The following is a 20,371-nucleotide window of genomic DNA, read 5'->3' as shown; positions in this document are numbered from 1 at the left end:
AGCTGCTATCCAGTTAATCTCCTTATTTTCCACTTTGTTGTTCAAATCACTTCCTCTAAGGTTATTATGAACAATATCTACCACTGTAAACTTAAAAGAATGGCCCTCATTGTCCTTAATATGTTTATAGAGAGCATTTAAATGCCTTTTGTTCCTAATGTCCCCCAAGTGTTGCAGAACCCTCTCTTTAAGCTTCTGAATGGTCTTCCCTTGTGTAGAAAGATGTACAATCTACACATGTAGCTAAATACACTAAGTTCTCAGTCCGACAGTTTGCATATAAGCGAAATTCATATAGGTTATCTGAAACAGGGTGTTTAAACGGTCTATTCCCTGACCTGAAACTGCAAGCTTTACAGCTTCTACAAGGAAAAGTGCCCTTTCTTACATTCAACCTAGTTTGCTCACAGTGGGGCTTATAACACAGCTCCCTTTTCAGCGAGATGTTTTTAAAATTAATTTTAGGCTTAGCACCCACCAGTTCATTCATCCTATCATCTATTTTTAATATAGACCAGTTGTTTCTAACCACATTACATATAGATTTTATATTACTACTATACTTTAATACAAAACCACACCTAGGTTTATTTAAATTCCCTTTCTTTTCATGCCTCCTATCACCTTTAAAATATGGTTTTCCCTCTGTACCTCTCAGGGCATGTACCTCTTGTTGTCTATTATTCAACTCACTTATAGCATATACCCTCTGTCTTAATTCATCACTTAATGTATCTACAGTTACTCATAGTCCATTACATTTGTGTGTAATCTCGATACACGTAGAAACTGTCTAGAATGTTATCAAAAATTAAATTGGGGTACAGGCTATATGCCTACTTAAGTTATTTTTTCTACATTATTTATGGAACATAAGGGGATTCACAGCTTCCACCATCATTAAGTTTAACAGTAGTATCTAAAAAATCTGTTTTCTCGTGTGAACTATGTAGGGTAAATTTAAAGCATGTGCTGTTACTCTCCATATATCTGACAAATTCTTTCAGTGAATCTACATCACCCCCCCCCCATAAAATACAAATGTCAACAAAGCGCTTATAATATAATAAGTTAGCCTTATATAAATGTTCAGTAAAAATTACATTGTCCTCCCACTCTGCTAATGCAAGGTTGTTATAACTGTTAGTGCAGGGTGTGGCCATAGCCACACCCTGTTGCTGCCAGTATATGCCTTCCTCAGACAAACACATTATATTTCAAAATCAATTCAATTAAAGTACAAATAACTTGCATTTGTATATTAGTTAAAACATGAAACTTCGTTAAGCTTCTAATCAATTCGACCCCGTACTCATTGGGTATAATGGTGAACAATGTATTAATATCCAATGTAGCAAACACAACATTTTTCTTCCTTCAAATCAAGATTATTAATACAATCTCCTTATGTTTGTAGGAACATCTCTGTATCCTTCAACACTGGTATAATGGGATGTTCCACCTTCATAAATTCATATAAATCCTGTCCAATCATATTACTTAAAAAAATATCTTCCAAAATCATCCTTACTTCACTAATAAACCTATTAACCTGTTGTCTAGTAAGTATTACTAATCACTAAGCATATCTAACATACTGTTAATGTAATCATTAAAATTCATAACAGTGGCACCACCATTATACCAACGCTGAATGGACTACCCAAAATACACAAAACACTTACCAAACTACCAATGAGACCTGTGCTGGCTGGTAAAGGGTGGGCTACAGAACCCTTATCTATTTTTGTGGAAAGGGAATTAAAAAGTTTTTTTTAGAGAAAGCTCCAGCAGTGTTGAAGGATACAGAGATGTTCCTACAAACATTAGGAGATTGTATTAATAATCTTGATTTGAAGTAAGAAAATGTGTTTGCTACATTGGATATTAATACATTGTTCACCATTATACCCAATGAGTACTGGGTTGAATCAGTTAGAAGCTAACGAAGTTTCATGTTTTAACTAATATGCAAATGCAAGTTATTTGTACTTTAATTGAATTGATTTTGAAATATAATGTTTGTCTGAGGAAGTCATATACTGCCAGCAACAGGGTGTGGCTATGGGCACACTCTGCACTAACAGTTATGTTAACCTTGTATTAGCAGAGTAGGAGGGCAATGTAATTTTTACTGAACATTTATATAAGGCTAACTTATTATATTATAAGCGCTTTGTTGACAATGTTTGTATTTTATGGGGGATGATGTAGATTTCACTGAAAGAATTTGTCGGATATATGGAGAGTAACAGCATAGGCTTTAAATTTACCCTACATGGTTCACATGAGAAAATAGATTTTTTTTAGATACTACTGTTAAACTTAATGATGATGGAAGCTGTGATTCCGTTATGTTCCGTAAAGAATGTAGAAAAAATAACCTATTAAGTAGGCATAGCCTGCACCCCAATAAAATGTTTGATAACATTCTAAAGAGTCAGTTTCTATGTGTATCGAGATGACACACAAATGTAATGGACTATGAGATAGCTGTAGATACATTAAGTGATGAATTTAGACAGAGGGGATATGCTATAATTGAGTTGAATAATAGACAACAAGAGGTACATGCCCTGAGAGGTACAGAGAGGAAACCATATTTTAAAGGTGATAGGAGGCATGAAAAGAAAGGGAATTTAAATAAACATAGGTGTGGTTTTGTATTAAAGTATAGTAGTAATATACAATCTATATGTAATGTGGTTAGAAATAATTGGTCTATACTAAAAATAGATGATAGGATGAATGAACTGGTCGGTGCTAAGCCTCAATTTATTTTTAAAAACATCTCGCTGAAAAGGGAGCTGTGTTATAAGCCCCACTGTGAACAAACTAGGTTGAATGTAAAACAGGGCACGTTTCCCTGTAGGAGCTGTAAAGCTTGCAGTTTCATGTCAGGGAATAGTCAGTTGAAACATTCTGTTACAGGTAAGCTATATGAATTTCGCTTATATGCAAACTGTCGGACTGAGAACTTATTTTAGCTACATGTGTAGATTGTACATCTTTCTATATAGGAAGAGCACTCAGAAGCTTAGAGATAGGGTTCTGCAACACTTGGGGGATATTAGGAACAAAAGGCATTTAAATGCTCTCTATAAACATATTAAGGATAATGAGGGCCATTCTTTTAAGTTTACAGTGGTAGATATTGGGAGTGGGGGTCCATTCCCATCATGGTATTTATTAGAAACCCAAAAGATTTAGAGAAATTAAAAATGGAGTTCCCCTGGTTCTCTCTTTTTTTTTTTTTTTTTTTTATTTCTCCGTATCTTTTGGGTTTCTAATACCATGACAGGAATGGACCCCATTCTTAAGTCAAAGTACAATTAAAGTTCATGAAGTTAGTATTGTTTCACTCTTTGATGTCAGCCAGAAGTGCTCTTCACAGCACCTGCAATGTGCCCAGTAATGACTCCTCCTGCAGTTCATATGGGGTTACATGGACTGGTAACATATCTAAATATGATTGTAGTTTTTTTATAAGACCTGTTGCTCCTACTACTATTAGAAATGTGTGGGTATCTTTCTTGCATATTGCTCTCGTTTCTGCCTGCAGATCCTTATATTTTATGACTTTGTGTCTCTCTGTATGTAACTTACTGTAGTTACTGGGTGTGGTGGTTTCAATGATTAGTGCTACTTTTGTCTTTTCATGAACCACTATATGCAGTTTTCTAGCATCTGTCTTTTGAACTGTTGGTAATGGGTAATCCCATGTGATATAAACTTCATCACTTTCTGTGATGATCCGCGGTGGTGGTGCTGCGGTTGCATTGTCACCTCACAGTAAGACGCTGTCCGGTGCGATTCTCAGTTAGAGCGTCTTCTGCGTGGAGACATGCGTGAATGGGCGTACCTTCGTTGAAGGTTGTACGTAAGGGCTAGCAACTCTGTACGTAAAAATCAACTGCCAATCATTAGCGGACCGGAGTTCCACTGTGGCGACCCCTAACCGGGAAAAGCCGAAAATCACAACAATGACAACTTTCTGTGATGCTTTGTGGCTCATGTTCATAGGTTCATAGGTAGGTACTAGGCTATCGGCGCAAGGGCCTACATAAGCCTAGCCAACAAGGTTCCCTGGCTTACGCCACCCAAGAAAGTTATTTTTCTGTGCCACTATCGAGCAGAGACACAAGTGATCCCCGAGTGTATTTCCTATTTCCCATCCACTCATCAAGATTTTTCTTGGAGTGCTAATGACGTATTCAGTGTTTTTCATTAACCTCAGTACCATAATGTTTGTACAATCCCCACTGCAACAATCTTGCCACATTATTATGCCTTTCAGTATACAGTCCTTCTGCCATTAGTATGTCACAACCAGCAACGAGGTGTGCAACTGTTTCCAATTCTGTTTTACAAAACCTACATTTGTCTGTTTCTCCTACATGTTGAATGGACTTCGTAAACCAGCGTGTATGAACCCCACTGTCTTGGGCTGCCAATGTTAACTTTTCATCTGTTGGTTTGAATTCGCCTTTCCTTAACCATTCCTGCGTTCGTTCCTGATCAACATGAGGTTCTTCCAGAAGTTTTCTATACTTGCAACTACATTTATGCAATTTCCACATTTCTTGCCTTCTCATCCGGTCCTTCACCTTATATTTTTTTTTTTTTTGACACATTCAGTTGTTGCCTGATTTTTATCTACTTCTGGTTTGTACACTCCTTGTACGTTCCTGCTCAACACCGATATGCTTCTGCTAGATTAAGTAGAGAAGTCATCTTAGATTTATTCTCCATGTTTCAAATCTTTCTGTACATTTGGGTCTTGTGAGGTGTGTGTGTGTGTGTGTGTGTGTGTGTGTGTGTGTGTGTGTGTGTGTGTGTGTGTGTGTGTGTGTGTGTGTGTGTGTGTGTGTAGTCCCACAATTGCAGATCTATACATGTAATCAATTTCAAGGAGGTCCATCCCTCCTTTGGAATGGGGAATATACAATCTTGGTATACATTGATTTTTATAAATAATTTGGTAAGCATGAAGCATCCTCCTTGTTTTCCTATCTAATCTAAACCACACATTTTGGGGCCAGTCAATCACTCAGAAACTGTAAGTTAGGACAGGAAGAGCAAATTGGTTTATAGCTTGGATTTTGTTGCTAGATGTTAATGCTGTTTTCAGGATTAATTCAAGTCTTTTGAAGTATTCCTTACTAAATTTTATTTGCATTTGTTCATGTTTTACTGTTCCTTCATCATTTAAAAAAAGTTTTGACAACTTGCAGTTGTGCTTTCAGTTCCTCATCTGATGAGCTATATATTTTTAAGTCGTCGATAAAGGGAAGATGAGAATTCTTTACACTTGTTTTTTAGGAGCTAAATTATAGCCATGACCTAAGCTGTTAAGTAAACAACTTAGTGGGTTAAGGGCAAGGCAGAATAGCATCGGTGACAGTGTGTCACCCTGGAATATCCCCAATGTAGTTGATCAGTGTAGAGTGTGTCTTGTACATTTTTAAGCACCATTATCCGTGAATCTGGGGTACTATCAAATGTTTTTTTTTTTGCAGTCACTTCATGCCATACTTAGATTCTTCCCATTTTTACAGTTCTACGCTGTGACTTTAACAACAAATGATCCTTTATTCCATATGACTATGTTTTATTGCCCTTTTGTTCTACTGCCATAATTTTGTTCTACTGCCATAATTGAGTTTTCTTCTAAATGACTATAAACACTGTCAGCATCCGTTCCCGTGTATAGTTTATACGTTGTCAGAAGGCAAGTTATTGCTGTATAATTTTTATGGTAGCTTGCAGGTTCACTCTTAAGTAGTTGTATTGTTTTTCCTGTTAGCCAGGTTGGTATCTGTTTGGTGTTTGCATATAAGTAGTTCTTACTTATGGCTAAATCTTCATGCAAAGATGTTAATGCTTTTAACCAAAAGTTAGGTACTGCATCTGGGCCTACGGTTTTCCAGTTAGAGGCTTTTCCTAACTTCGTTTCAATCTCTCTGGCTGTTACTTCATCCCGTTTCATATCCTGTACCTTTAAACATCTTCTTTCTTTTACTTCTTTTATCCATTTAACATCGTTATCTTCCACAGGATCTTCATAGATACTTCTCCAAAATGTATCCATTTCTTTTTTCTGGCAGTCTTTCAGTTCCTTTTACCTTGTTTCCCAGTTCTCTATAAAACCTTTTTTGGGGCATCAGTAAGTTACTTATTTTGTATTTTTCTTTATATTTATCTGCATATCTTCTAAGTTTTTCCGCCTGTGCTGAAATGTTTAGTTTATTTGCGATAGTGCATGATAAAGCCTGATTATAATATTGTGCATTGCTTTTATCACATCTATCTGTGTTAGTATTTTTGTTGATCTATTCCCTCTTCTGTAGTCTTGTAACAGTGACACCTCTTGTCTTAATTGCTTTATAGTTTTCTCTCTTCGGTACTTCCATGATTGTATTTGATTTCTCCCCTTCCTTTCCCTCAGTACCCTGTGTTCTTGTGGTAGAACTTTATCAGTTATTAATTTAGCTGCACAGTAATATATCCTGTTTACTTCTGTTATATCACATGGATGTCTATGGATAGTCCTAATTACTGTGTTCCTTTTTGTTTTATCAGACTTCTGACTTTTTGGGTTTTATTCACCTTCCTATTTCTTTCATTGATCTTAATATATCTATCTATGTCTATTAAATCAAGCAACCCTTTTTTTTTTTTTTTTTTTTTTATTAGCTCATTTTCTTCCAAACTGAGGGCACATCCCTTGTTTTCCATTTCCTGCGGGCATTCTATAGAAAGTTCTATAGCATCTTCCTGTGGCACCTTCTCTTCAGTTCCATCCTGTGCCAGCCGTTGCTGTGTCATATGGGAACTCACTGGCCTATCACTCCTTAAGATTGACTGCATCAGAGTTTCCAAAGTTTCCTATTCCTTCCCTTGCTGTCTAGCTTCAAGTGAATGTTTATATTGGTTTCCTGTGGAAGGCTCCAAAATATTTCCGTACGGCACCTGACCAATTTCTTCCTGTTCCACTGATTTCCACTTAATTTGGATATTGATTGCTCTATCCTATTGTGGTGCTTTCTGAATTAGATTTTCTACACTGAATCCTTCACTTTGCAGGTACTCCATAACCTCAATTTCTGTTTCTTTAACTTCTACATTATTAATCTCCTTTTCTACTTTTCCTCTTTGTTGTCTTATTTTTTGTATTGTAAAGTTTTCCATGTCAGGATTCCTTTGCCGGTAGTTCTCTTCAAATGTCTTGGGTGCTGCTCTTTTTGTATTGGTTAGTTTTGCTTTCTCCTTTACATAAATATTGCACCGCATTAAATCTCTTTATTTCCCATGTCCATATTTCTTCTTTAGATGTCTCCTGATCTTCCTGGCTCTCCTTACTTTGGGTACTCACTCCATCATGCTGTGATGTAACCTGTGTTAGACCCTCTGCAACAAATCCTTCACTTTGCAGGCACTCCATAACTCCAACTTCACTATTTATCTTCTACTTTACTAATCTTATTTTCTACGTTCCCTCTATGATATTTTTTTTATTGTGAAATTTTCCATATCTGGATGCCTTTGCCTGTATTTCTCTTCGAATATATTTGGGGCTGCATTCTTTATATTGATTAATTTGGCTTTTTCCTTTGCATAAATATTGCCCCATATCAAATATCTTTCCCATGTCTATATTTCTTTTTTTATACTTTTCAAATGTCTCTAGGTTTTGTTTATATTTTCGCACTTCCTCTGAGGCTTCTCTTTCCTAAGAGATCAAAGTTCCTTGATCTATATACTGTTTTTTCACAAATACGTTGTATTAATGAACACAAATTTTCATTTCAAGCTTCTGACAGTTTTTCCTGTGGAAGTATTTTTCTGTCCTCTAATTTCTCAATCATTTTGTGTGTCTTGTGTCTGGAAATTCTGGGCTTTTTGCATAATAGTAACAATACATAATTTCTTTCTTATCCTCAGTCCACTTTTTTTATGGCTGCTCTTTGTCCTACCAGTTTTTGTGATTTTTTGTGGACTACTACTACTTTCTACAACAGGGAGGCCATCCTCCCCTTGGGCTTGGTGCCACTGTAGGAATGTTTCCATATTTTGAGGATTCTACACTGTCCTCTTTTCCAGTCCTGTCACCAGTGTGCCTTCCAGGATTGGGCGCTTTTTTATCCTGGGTCTTGTGCACCAAGCTCTTTTTTAAATTTTAACCTATTTTTGTCCATGATGTATGCTATATACATACATTCTAAATGTCAGTGTCGTCTTGGTAAGGGTCCATCTCAGGAGGGTACTCACCAAGATTTGAGGATGAATTCAGTTTCAGCAGTAATACTGTCCTTTACATGCTGACTTATGTCTGCATTCAGACTCCCCTCTTTTACTTGCTGACTTATTTCCATTCGGACCCCTCTCCTTTACTTGCTGACTTATCTCTCCATTTGGATCTCACTAATTTGTGTGATCTTCTCCATGCTGGGTTAGCATATTCTTCAGTTAAAGCTCACCTGTCAGCAATTTATGCTAGTCTGCCCTTGAATCTCCTTTGGCCAGTAGATTTGAGATCAAGCAATTTCTTAAAAGCGTCCTTCATATCAGGCCTCCTACGAAGCCTGTTCCACCTTCCTGGGACTTTAACTTTGTACTTGAAAATTTGACTCCAGCTGCTTTTGAGCCTGCTTCTTCAGCTCCCTTATAGCATTGTACTTGGAAGTCTATTCTTCTTTTAGCTGTCACTTCAGCTAAGAGAGTGTCTGAACTTTAGGCTGTCATGGCTGTTCTTCCTTTCTTATTTTCCGCAGAAACAGTGTCTCTCTCTGTACTAGCCGTACTTTTATGCCCAAGGTGGTCAGTGAGTTGACCCTTAATCAGTCTCATCTTCCTTCGTTTTTTTCCTTCTCAGCAGTCTGCCAGTGAAAAGGTTATTTACACCCTGGATTTGCATTGAGAGCTCAGATATGATTTGGATAAAACTAAAGTTATTTGCAAATCTGAGCAGTTTTTTATCTCCTTTCGTCCCAGGTTATTGGGTTTGGCGGTTTCTAAGCAAACCATCTCTTTCTGGAGTTCTAAGGCCATTTCTTTTTGTTGTTCTTTCTGTGGTAAATGCCTTTTGTCATTCATGAAGGCTCCTTCTACCAGGGCTGTTGCCTCCTCTGGTGCTTTTTTGAAGGTGCTGTAAACCAGTCCTTGGCTGCTACTTGATCCTCTCTTCATACTTTCAGTAAGCATTACATGTCGGATGCTATTTCCAGGACCACAGCTGGCTTTGCCAGGTCTATCCTGCATGAGTTTCTGGAAGGCTCTTCCACACAGTCGTACCTTTTTTACTCTCTCTTTGGTCATGAATACTGCAACAGTGATATGGAGGGACATACTATAATTGTGTAAAATCTTGCCATAACAGTAGATGTCCTTCTCTTCACTGTTGCAGTGTACGCTCCCTTCCTCCTGCTCTCTTTGGCCCACCTAGCAGAGGGGCTCTTCTCATTTTCTTTTCTCTTTCTGGAGACACTTTTTTCATGGCCCTAGGAGCAGTCTGTTCCTCCTGGGGTTTTTTCATTTCTGTGTATGCATCCATATGTCACCTTTGTGCCCTGCTCCTTGTGTGGGGAGCGTGCATATGGCGTACAATGCTTGAACGCATGTAAATACTAAAGACTTTGGTATACTGGCTGGACATTGGGATTTCCTTGGCAGGCGATCCCTTAGGTTCTGAATACTGCAGCAAAGAAGAGAGAGACATATATTGTTATGGTAAGATTTTACACAAGTGTACTTTGAAGGAATACGAGGTTAAATAGGTTTGGATCTTTCATGGCACAAAAGACATGGCACAGATCACCATGGAAGAGTTTGTAAAAGACTGAGTACAGAGAAAGGACTGTTGGTCTCTCCTGATGACCAAGATTTTTTGAGGCCACTTATATTTTTAATTACGAATCTCTGAGGTCTCTCATGTTGTATGATATGTTTAGACTAATAGATGCTGAAAGCTGCTTGATATTCAAAAGTGGTCTGATAAGATCAAAGTAAAGAGGAATTAAGACTTATTTGGATCTAGTGGAGAGGCTTTGGAAATTAAATGTGCCAGGTAAAAAGGTTTTCCAAGCTGTTGTGGAGGCACGCTGGTCAAATGATGGGGAATTATGAAAAAGAGTGCCTAAATCTCTTACAAGAGTATCTGATTTGAAGGCTGCATCACCTGTATGGTAAATGAAACTATTGTGTTTACTAAAATGAACAGTGCTTAATTTTCTTACTTTTAATTTGAGACCATTGTCCTTGCACCAATTGTTAATGTGGTCCAACTCAAATTGGAGCAATTGTGATTCAGTTGAAGATAGAGTAATACCCAATGTACAGAGTCTTCTGCAAACTTAGTTAACCATAGGCCAGGAGTGCTAGCCTGAAGGTATGAGAAATAAAAGCCAAATAGGGGAGTGCTCAAAACTGAGCCCTGTGGTACACCACCGATAATGTTTTTTGCTTTCAAAAGTGACACCTGAGATTATAATCACATGGGTCAACTCCACAGTATAAGGATTTAAATTCATATTAACAAGTTTATCAGTAATGCCTGCATGGGAATAGTGTCAGTGACCTTGGCCAGGTCTAGCTATGCTGTATGCACTGAATAACCACTCTCCACTGTTTCAGTTACTTTCTCAAATAAATTAACGAGGTTAAAGAGGCATGACCTTCCCTTGACAGTGTAAGTGAGGGTCCAGGGTTAAGGGATTTTAGATGTCCGGATTAACGAGGTTTGAGATAATGCACTGCATAGCTTTACACATGAGGCTTGTGAGACTAATGTGCCTGTAGTTGGCCACCTTTATGTAATGGCATTACAGTGGCTGTTTTCCAGGCTTCAGAAATTTATCTGACTGAGAAGCTTAGATTAAAGCGGTTAAGTAGCGATTCAGAAAGTCATGAAGTCGGCACTAGATTTTCAGTATGTTGGCAATTTCCACTGGTTTGGTGTAGGTAGTACTCTTATGAATATGCTTTGAGCAATGTGGAGTGTTTCTACTAATTTTTCTGTTATAACTAAAAATGGATTTGTAGTTGCTTTGGCTAGTCTGACTTCATGAGCTGGCTTTGTTTTCTTGATGTCATTTTTTTTCATGCTCTTTGATGTTCTCCTTGATGGGGGGTATTCTGCTGTACAGGATAAGAACTTTCTTCCTTGTTCTTATATAATGCAGTAATTAATGCTTATGAGCCGCCACAGTGGTTTTCTTTTAAACTTCCCTGTTTGATTGGCTCTAGTTGTGACTGCCAAGTAAATACATTTGTTTGGGTAAGAGTAGAACTAGTCTGCATAATTTTTTGCAGTATCAGCATTTTGGCTGATGTAGTTGTACTCTATTTTGGAGACTTTGTCATAGAATTGTTTGTCTGTATGTTCGAAGTCCTTAAATTCTTTGATATTTACTTCCAGTAGTTTGGGGATTTTGATGTACAAAGTTACTTGATTGTGGCCTGACTTGCCCCATGAGAGGATACCTTGGAGGTAGTACGTGCAGATACTAAGATTGCTAGGAACAGATTAGATATATTTTGTCCTCTAGTAGCTCCCTTAATCTCATCTATGGTTCTTGCTTCTGTAATGTAATATTTGTTGTTCATGTCTTGTGTTGGAGTGTTAGGTGCATTGGTTTTCACTAGTATTTATGAATTCTGTATGATTTTTCTGGAGAAACAGAGGGGATCTTGTAGAGCTCTTTGATCTGATAGCTGAACCTGTTGTGTGATTTGAATCTCTGTAAGATCCTTTTGTGGAGTCTGTAGGTATCTGTCTCAAGGTAATGCAGTCTCTAACAAATATGGATATGCCACCACAGTTTCCATCAGGTGTAAATGAGCGGCAAGCATAAAACCCGAGTACTAAGTAAGTGCTCCCTTGGTTCTTAAAACCATGTTTCTGTTATAACACATCCCTGGATGTGCTTCAAATGCAGGGGAGGCCTCAAGGCTAGTGGCTTGATGTTTAGACTTCAGTTAAGTAGAATGATCTTGATATAGTCTAGTGGTTGGTTGGTCTGGAAAATTGTTTGAATGTCTGTTAACTGAACCTTGCCAAAAAAAGGCACAATGGAGGCAGCAGAAGGTGTTTCCAGTATGCAGAAACCATGGAATGAGCATCCAAGCAAAGGGGAGAAAAGGTTGCCCTGACAAACCATTCAGTAAAAACTGCAAGAAAGACTCATCCAAGCTAGAGTCTTCAGTGTGTAATACCTGAAACTTCTTACAGTGCAATTGAGACCCTTTGCATATATGCAAATAACCCCTGAAGAATGTACAACTGTTCAGTTACATGGCTTCTGAATGTCCGTGACTTTTTATTTTAAAGTCAATATGGGTACACTCAGGCTGATAAAGCCGGTCACAACTAACTCTAGACAATACCATGTTTTGGATTTTTTGTGACCTTGTCAGTACAGCATAAGTGGATTGTTTGGCAGCAATTTAGAAACGCAAGGGTTAAAACTCAGCTGATGTCCATAAACAAAGTGCTTGCAAAATATCCCAAACCACATCCAAACAAAGGGTAAAAAGGTTACACAGACACCATTCAGTATAAACTGCAAGACAGACTCAATCAAGCTAGTTTATTTACTGTGAAATACCTTAATACTTCTGTAGTGGAGACCCAGATGCAAATGATTCCTTAAGGGCACTCGCATGTTTCACCTGCAAACCTTGGAATAAGAGGTGCAGATTGTTCTTGGTAAAGCAAATATGGTTCTCATGTCATGCTGACACATACTGGAGCTCACAAGTGTTTAACCAGCTTTTAAAGCCAGTCGTCATTTTTTTTATAGTTTGGCATCATTCTTGGTCATAGATTCCACTCAGTGCTATTGCATTTGTGACATGCATGGAGAGCTCTGTTAAATCTTTCTTTGCATATCTCTCAAGATTTTTACCCCAAAACAGACTGCCAACACCATGCTTTAGTCATATGTGTCTGGTTTAAGGGTCCTCAGGGCCCTTGTAATGTCTGCAGTCTTAGCTTCTGAAAGTTAACTCCTGAGAACTTCTATTTGTAAATCTTTTCCCACTGTTTAGGACCTATTATCAGAGGTTAGTGCAGTACTAGTAGCATTTGATTTTCAAAATGCATATTTTCAGTGTAATTGGTTCCAAACAATGACTTGTAGCTTTAGTGCTACAAATGTTTTTCAGTTACACTAAAGCTGACATCCATGCATAAAGTCTGTGTCACTATGTAGGATGATCCAATGTGTAGGATGGTTAGTTGTGCATCTAAAATACATTGGTATAAAGTGTTGAAATCTCCTTCTGTAATGAAAGCTTCCAGTTTTAATTTTACTTCATCTGAGTATAGCTGCCCTTTGGATTTTATTTTGTACTTGTTTCCCGCGGTAGTGGTGCTGCAGTAGCTTTGTCGCCTCACAGCAAGATGTTGTCCTGTTCGATTCTAAGCTAGAGCATCTTCTGTGTGGAGGCATGCATGAATGGGCGTGCCTTCGTTGAAGGTTGTGTGTCAGGGCTGGTAACTCGGCATGTAAAAATACACTACCAAACATTAGTGGACCGGAGTTATGCTGTGACGACCCCTAACCGAAAGACCCGACAAATTTTTTTGTCTTAAGTTGAAGCTTGTTATAGTAATTTAAGTGCTGTTATGAACAAAATTTATTTTTACAGGTAATAGAAAATTAAATCTACAGACGCCTTGCATTTAAGAGGTGTAAGTCTTTTTTTTTTTTTTTTCCTCACAGTTGAGATTCGGATTCGTCCCTTGGTCTTGGTTGTGAAAAAATGGGCAAGCCACCATGGTATAAATGATGCCAGTCGTGGTACATTAAGTAGCTACAGCCTAGTATTGATGGTTTTGCACTATTTACAAAGTAAGTACTATGTGAGTTTGCTTTTTTCTTTTAATAGAAAATGTGTCAGAACATCACAGACTGATGCCAAAGGTGTATTTGTTTAATGGAGCAACTATCAAGTGAAAAAATTAACAAAAACAAATAGGAGAAAATGTAACATTGCTGTCATTCTTAGCTAAAATATGCAGCTGTGACTCAAACAAGAAAAGTTGAAGGCAGGATATTTGAGAAATGGGGAAGTCATAAAAAATCCAGAATGTGACAGCATATCAAACTGTCTATACCAAAATTAAATGTTATTTTTCATGCTAACAGTTGTCTTTACAGCCCTTTGTTAGTTTATTAACTTTGTCCCCTGTACTTTATCTTTACTATTGTAATTGTCAATTTATATTCAGTACTTTATTAAAGCAAAGTATGAATTGAACAATACTGCATCACTCAAGAATGGCCACAACACATTCTTCAGCTTTTACAGAAATCTTCAGAAACCATAATAGCAGTACAGAGTAAGTGTGTATTGAACATCACCATAGGGAAATCCCACTTACAATTGCAGACAGTTTTGTAGGTTCATAGGTGTGTCCTAGGCTAATGGCCCTGTGGGCCTTTACAAGCCTAGCCCATAGAATTACCCTGGCATCGTGCCACCCGACCTTAGTTCACAGTGCCTCTGTCGAGTAAAGCCACTGGAGTGATCCCTGGGGTGAATTTTCTATTTTCCATCCACTCATCAAGATTTCTCTTGAGGGCTAGTGAGGTGCTCTGCTTGACATGAATGGGAAGTTTGTTCCATAGCATGGGCAGTCACTGGGTTATGAACCTGTCCATCCAGCATATTCTATTGATTGTGGTAATGAGGTTGAGGTCTCTGGAGCATGTGTGGCAGAGGGTGTTGGGATTTTTTTAGATGCAGCCTTCTAACAGAGCTGGATCAGACATGGCTTTGTAAATCGAGCAGAGATCGTGTCTAAGTAGGTGATATAAGACAGAATAGTTGGAGTTTTTTTAGTCTGTCTTTGTAGGACAAATGTTTAAGGTGTAGGATCCTCTTTGTGAAGGTACTTTTGCGGCCTCTCCATTTGTTGCAGGTGTTTAGTGAGGTACATGCCAGATGGGGCATTGTTCTCAATGATTGGCCTAATGAGGGAAGAGTAGAGGGAGACAATGACGTTTTTCTTCCTGGATGCAAAACCCTTAGTAATGAGATGTGCCACATAAGACTTTCTGACCACAGTGGCAGTGTGGTGGTCAGAAGAGAGGCTGCTGTCAACCTGTGTTCCCAGATCTCTTGTAACGCCTTCTGTGTTCAGTGGACTACCATTGATGTGGTAATTCATGGGAACTGGGATTTTCCCAAAGGGGATGAAGATGCATTTTTTGGCATTAAGCTTAAGGCCATGGTTCAGTCTCAGTGAGGCCTTTCTGTAGGATGTCAACATCACTCAGGGAGTTAATAATAGCTCTCAATTTGCGATCGTCTGTGAACTTTGTCAGCCAGAGTCCCTTCATGTTGGCCTGGACTTCAGAGAAGTAGATACCAAACAGGAAAGGACCCAGGACCGAACCCTCTGGGACTCCACTCGTGACTGGTCAGCAGAGAGACTTGGAGTCCGCTACTTTCACACTGTGGGTTCTACCTGTGAGCCAGCTTGCAACCCACCTAATGATGTAGGGGTTGATGCCTAGCTTAGTGAGTTTTTCTATGATTCCTGAGTTGGGAATGGTATCAAAGACCTTGGCCAGATCAAGGTAGGCTGTATGAAACACCTTGCCTTCATCCACATCTCTGGTGACTGACTCAAAGAAGTTGACCAAGTTGAGCAGGCATGATCTACCCTTCACAAAACCAAACTGTGTGGGATCCAGAGTTTGGAGATTCCCTGTATCCTTGTTTATTAGGTCCATGATGATGCGTTCGATAGCTTTGCATATCGGACTAGTCAGGCTATTGGGGCGAAAGTTCCCAGGGTCTGTAGTTGCTCCTCCTTTGTGGAATGGGATGACTGTAGCGGTGTGCCATTCAGTAGGGACAAAGCCTGAGGTGAGGCTGTGATTGAACAGCGCTCACAGGTGAGGTGCCAGTTCACTCTGTAGTTCATGTAGAACACAGCCAGAGATATTGTCAAGTCCCATGAAAGCTGTATTCTTGGCCTTGGACAGTGCTGTTTTTAACCTGTGCAGCAGTAATACTGGGTGCCTGGCAATCTACTAGTATTGTGACTAGTCCCTTGGGGGGGTAAAGTTGGCACTGAATCTGTCGGCCAGTATATTGGCAATATCTGTTGGCTCGGTATAGGAGGTACCGTTGTGCAGTAGCTCAGTGCAAATCTGGGTATTGCCGTGGAGATTCTTTACATAACTATAGAAGGCCTTGTGGTTTTCTTTACTATCTGGTGCAATTCTGTTTTCATAGCTAGCTTTAGAGGATTTGATGAGGGATCTCAACTTTTTGTTGAGGCTGATAAGGGAGTTTCTCCAGTCTTGGAACTTCACCTTATTCCGCATCAGTTTCCTCCTTCAGTTGTAGAGTTTGTTTATGGCAGGAGACCACCAGATTGGCTTCCTTTTTTTAGAGGAGAACGTCTTGGTTCTATTGGGTATGGCGAGAGCCATGCATTTGTTTACGTGTTCGTACAGTTCTTTGGTTTATGATTCGGCGGCCATGCAAATGATCGGCATTTGCATGGGTGCCGTGAAATTAGCCTCCTCTGTTTTTAGGAGCCCAAAGTTAGCTTTAGAGCAGTTTTTCATGGTGGTTACCTTTGCGGGGGTGGTGGGGGTGGGGGAAGGATGTGGATTTCCAAGGTGATTAGTTTGTGGTCTGATCTAACCAGGGAGGAGTTGACTATTCGTGTAGAGCAATGGTCGCCCATGTTAGTAACAACGAGGTCAAGGATGTTGCTACCTCTAGTGGGGATCAGAACAAGCTGGTCCAGGCATTGGAGTTAATGAATTCCAGGAAATGTTGGGCAAGTATATTGATACATCAGTAGTTTTCCCAGTTAATGGAGGGGTATTTGAAGTCATCCAGTATGAGTGTGTTAGGTAGGACCCTAATATTTTGCATGGTGCTTACGAATGTGGAATGTGAGTCTTGGGACATGGTTGGGGACCTATAGCAGGCTACGACCTGAATCGCTGTCTTACCCAATGTTAGCTGCACCTGAAGTATCTCAGATCTAAGTTATGTTGGGCTACTAGTCTGGAGGTGTGGCCATCCTTTATGAATATGGAAACACCACCACCTTTGGAGCTTCGGTCCAAGTTCTGGGGCTGAAAGGTGTGGAATGAGTTATAGCCTGGTAGGGCAGGAGTGCTTTCTGCTGCCTTGAATGAGTCTCTGTCATAGCACAAATGTCTATGTTCTCCATTTTAAGGAGTGCTTCGAGCAAGTGCATTTTGAGATTTAGACTTACAGCGTTGAGCAGCATGACCCTCAGATTGCATTTGTTTGTAGCTGTTACGGTGGTAATTTGGTCTTTGGAACACCGCCTAAAAAAGGCACTAAAGGGGTGGCAGGAGCCTTGTCCAGTATCCGGAAGCCAAGGGGTGACAGATGCAGACCATCTCTGGCAAAACATCAAGGTCTGATACTGGATCCCCTTAGAATGACACCAAAAACTTGGCCAGTTGTTGAAATAAATCATTTTCTGTTTGTACTGTGGTATCATTCTGGGTGATGGCAGGATGCTGCTCGGGGCTAAGGTCATACCTACCTGGGCTGCTTAATCTGAGAGCTCCTCCATGTCTCTTTTCACGTAGTCGAGGGAGGTACGTCTAAGGACATTCACACCCACATGTACAATGACAGAGTCATATTTGTACCTGTTGTTGAGGGACCTGAGTGCGTGCGTTATGTGGCAGATCCTGGCACCTGACAGGCAGCTGACTGTTACTTTCTCCTTATTCAACTTAGTGAAGTAGGACATCAGTGTGCCTCACTATCGAGTCACCTATGACAAGTGTGTTGGGCATGCTGTTTTGCCTTAGGGGCTTTGGTTGAGTGGCAAATGGTTTGGGAGAGTTGTGTGTCTTGTGATTAGTATTGTGGTGGTTGAGTGCATTTCTGCCTCGGACGTCTCTGCTGTTGGGTAGATTTTTGAAAGCCTCCATGAAGGTGGGTTTGTGGTTTATGTTTATATGAAGGTAGTGCTGGTGTGTGTTCTGGAGGGCTATATTTTCCATGCGGTGTTTTGCAAGTGTTCACCTTCTCCCCTTGACAAGCTATTCCGGTCTTGGCTGGACAGTGTGTGGCTTCCAATTTGAATGTATAAGTGCATCTCTCGCAAGTCTGAGTGTTGGGAGGTAAGAGGAGAGGGTTGTCAGTGTACATGAGGCAGTTGGTACATTGCCTCAAGATGCCCAAGTTTACCAGGTTAATAGGAGAATGCAGAGGGAACTGACCTTTTGACATACCTGGAGGGGTGGGCATTAATAATAAGAAATAGAGCATTTTCTTTGTAGAATGTTTAGTGCTGGTTGCACTTTTGTGTGCTACAGTAATTGCTACAAGAAGTCTGGTAATGACCTAGACTGATAAGCTAGTAAAAGTGTAGGAGAGGAGAGAACTAGTAGATCTAAGGCAAAAACTGAAGAGCCGACTTTGGCACCACTCAGAAGCTTACAAACCGTGCTGGATACAGCAAGTCTGTATCTGGACTCGACTAGTTACAGGGAAGGTGGGAAACAAGAGCAAACGCAGGCTTTTAAACCAGAAAGTTGAAAGAGATGGAAAAACTGCCCCAACAGCCAATATACTACAATTTCTGGGCTGGAAACCACGCCTCTTGTGGTAAATGGGCTGCCTAGTGCTTACCACTCCCACTGATAAGCTAAAAGGCTTCCCTCCAACACAGAAAGGCTTAGGGGGCTCAGAAACTTACAAACAGTCCTGGATACAGCAAATCTGTGTCTGGACTAGACTAGTTACAGGAAAGCCAGGAAACTAGTTTAGAATTTTTTTGGTTTGTTTTTATTGTAAAGTGGAAAGGGAGAAATGAGGAGCAAAAGATAATTCAAGGTTAAGAAACTAAGTGGGTTGGCCTTCTCGAATGTTCTCTCTATATTAGGTAGAATGAGCTAATGACACTAGACTGGGAGGAGTGTCCCTGTTTAAATTTACAGTAGGGGCGGGCAACTGCAAAGCCACCAAGTATATAAGAACAGGTTACCAGTAGGGAGAGAGGGTGGGGAACTATATCAGTTTTATATGATATACTCCTTGGCAGGAAATCAGAACAAACAAACGGACAAAATTTCCAGTTAATACCTCACACACAGTGAAAAGGTTTACAAAACAGTGTGACAGTAAATAGCTTATTGGGCCCTGTGAGGCAGACAGTTTTAATACAAGTATGCAGATTAGTTTATAGCTATAAAATACAGTGAAATGTATGCATCAGACAATAAAAGTGCTATAAATAACTAGTAAAAATAAGCAAAAAACAGTATATTTGTATCACAGATCAGAGTTTTGCTCAGTGCCCTTCCTCTGATTAGCTCTGTGTGAAATGGCAGAAACACTCACAAGGTAACTTCTTAAGTAACAGAAAGTTGAAACCTGAAACAACTTTAAAAAAAAGCTCGAAAGAACCATTGAGGTGCTTACTCCAAGCCGTAGTCCAGGTAACCCCAATCAGCCAGTGACACTTCACTCTCACTGAAAATGCAGCCTAAACTTTTCCCCTCAGATTGTTTTATCTGCACTCCCACCTACATAGCTACCTTTTGACAATTCCTAAATGCTTGCTCATCAGGTCTGAACTCACCATTCCCTTGACAGATGTATTTAGTTTTAGCCACTTGACTGGGCATTGATACCCCCCCACAAGTGCAGCGCTACCACTGACTGTGGGACCTTCAGGGTAATTAGTCTTACCAATATGTGTAGAGGACTGAAGTGCATAATATTCAAACTCCTAATTATATTGGTAGCTTACTGACCCTTAACTATCCCAATTTTTTTTTAAATATCCTGACAGCTTTATTTGGTGAATTTCTTTGAGTGTGTCAGAGACACTTGACAAACACAAGTCAGTGCACACTGCCGACCTTGATCTGGATAGGGCTTTTGATACTATGCAACACTCTGGAATTATGTAATGAATGGCACAGGTAAATATAATCCCTTTCAAAACACATTGGTTTACAAGCAGAACCCCCTCAGTCAGGGTTGGTGGCACACTTTTCTCTTCTCTAAATGGCTGTAGTATAGAGAGAATGTGTTACTCTTTCTTGATGTTCTTCATGTTTCACTGTTGGTCATTACATTTGGGTAATCCTGCTGGCAGGTTGCCCTCAGCCAGCATGAATTCCAAAGTCTTGGGTCCTGCGTCGGCTGCTGTCGCCCCTTCCCTGACGTCAGGTCATCAGGGGTATAAAAGAAGCAGCCAGCGCCATTTTCTTCAGTCTTTCTTGCCGCGCGGTGCCCGAAGCAAAAGCAGTTCGCAAGTGCCGGTCAGCCGACTCCTGAGATTTTCGTGTTGAGTTTCAGATCCGAATTCTTCAATAAAGCTAACTACCCCATTGGGGAA

The 20,371-nt window shown here is 39.8% G+C and overlaps 1 protein-coding gene across 4 annotated transcripts in view; it reads left to right on the top strand.

Moving 5' to 3' along the window:
- The window catches only part of TENT2 (terminal nucleotidyltransferase 2), a 1,237,070-nt gene that overhangs the window by 561,222 nt on the left and 655,477 nt on the right, over positions 1-20,371 (top strand). For all 4 annotated transcript variants that reach the window (XM_044063713.1, XM_044063711.1, XM_044063715.1 and 1 more), the window contains one exon: positions 13,725-13,853. In XM_044063713.1, coding sequence (XP_043919648.1) covers positions 13,725-13,853 — 129 coding nt within the window. The remainder of the gene's footprint in view (positions 1-13,724; positions 13,854-20,371) is intronic.

This window comes from Protopterus annectens, chromosome 2.part2 (assembly GCF_019279795.1).
Source record: "Protopterus annectens isolate FY-2018-M chromosome 2.part2, PAN1.0, whole genome shotgun sequence".
Lineage (NCBI taxonomy): Eukaryota > Metazoa > Chordata > Ceratodontiformes > Protopteridae > Protopterus > Protopterus annectens.
Note: the sequence above shows the minus strand (reverse complement) of the source record. Positions and strands in the feature narration are given on the sequence as shown.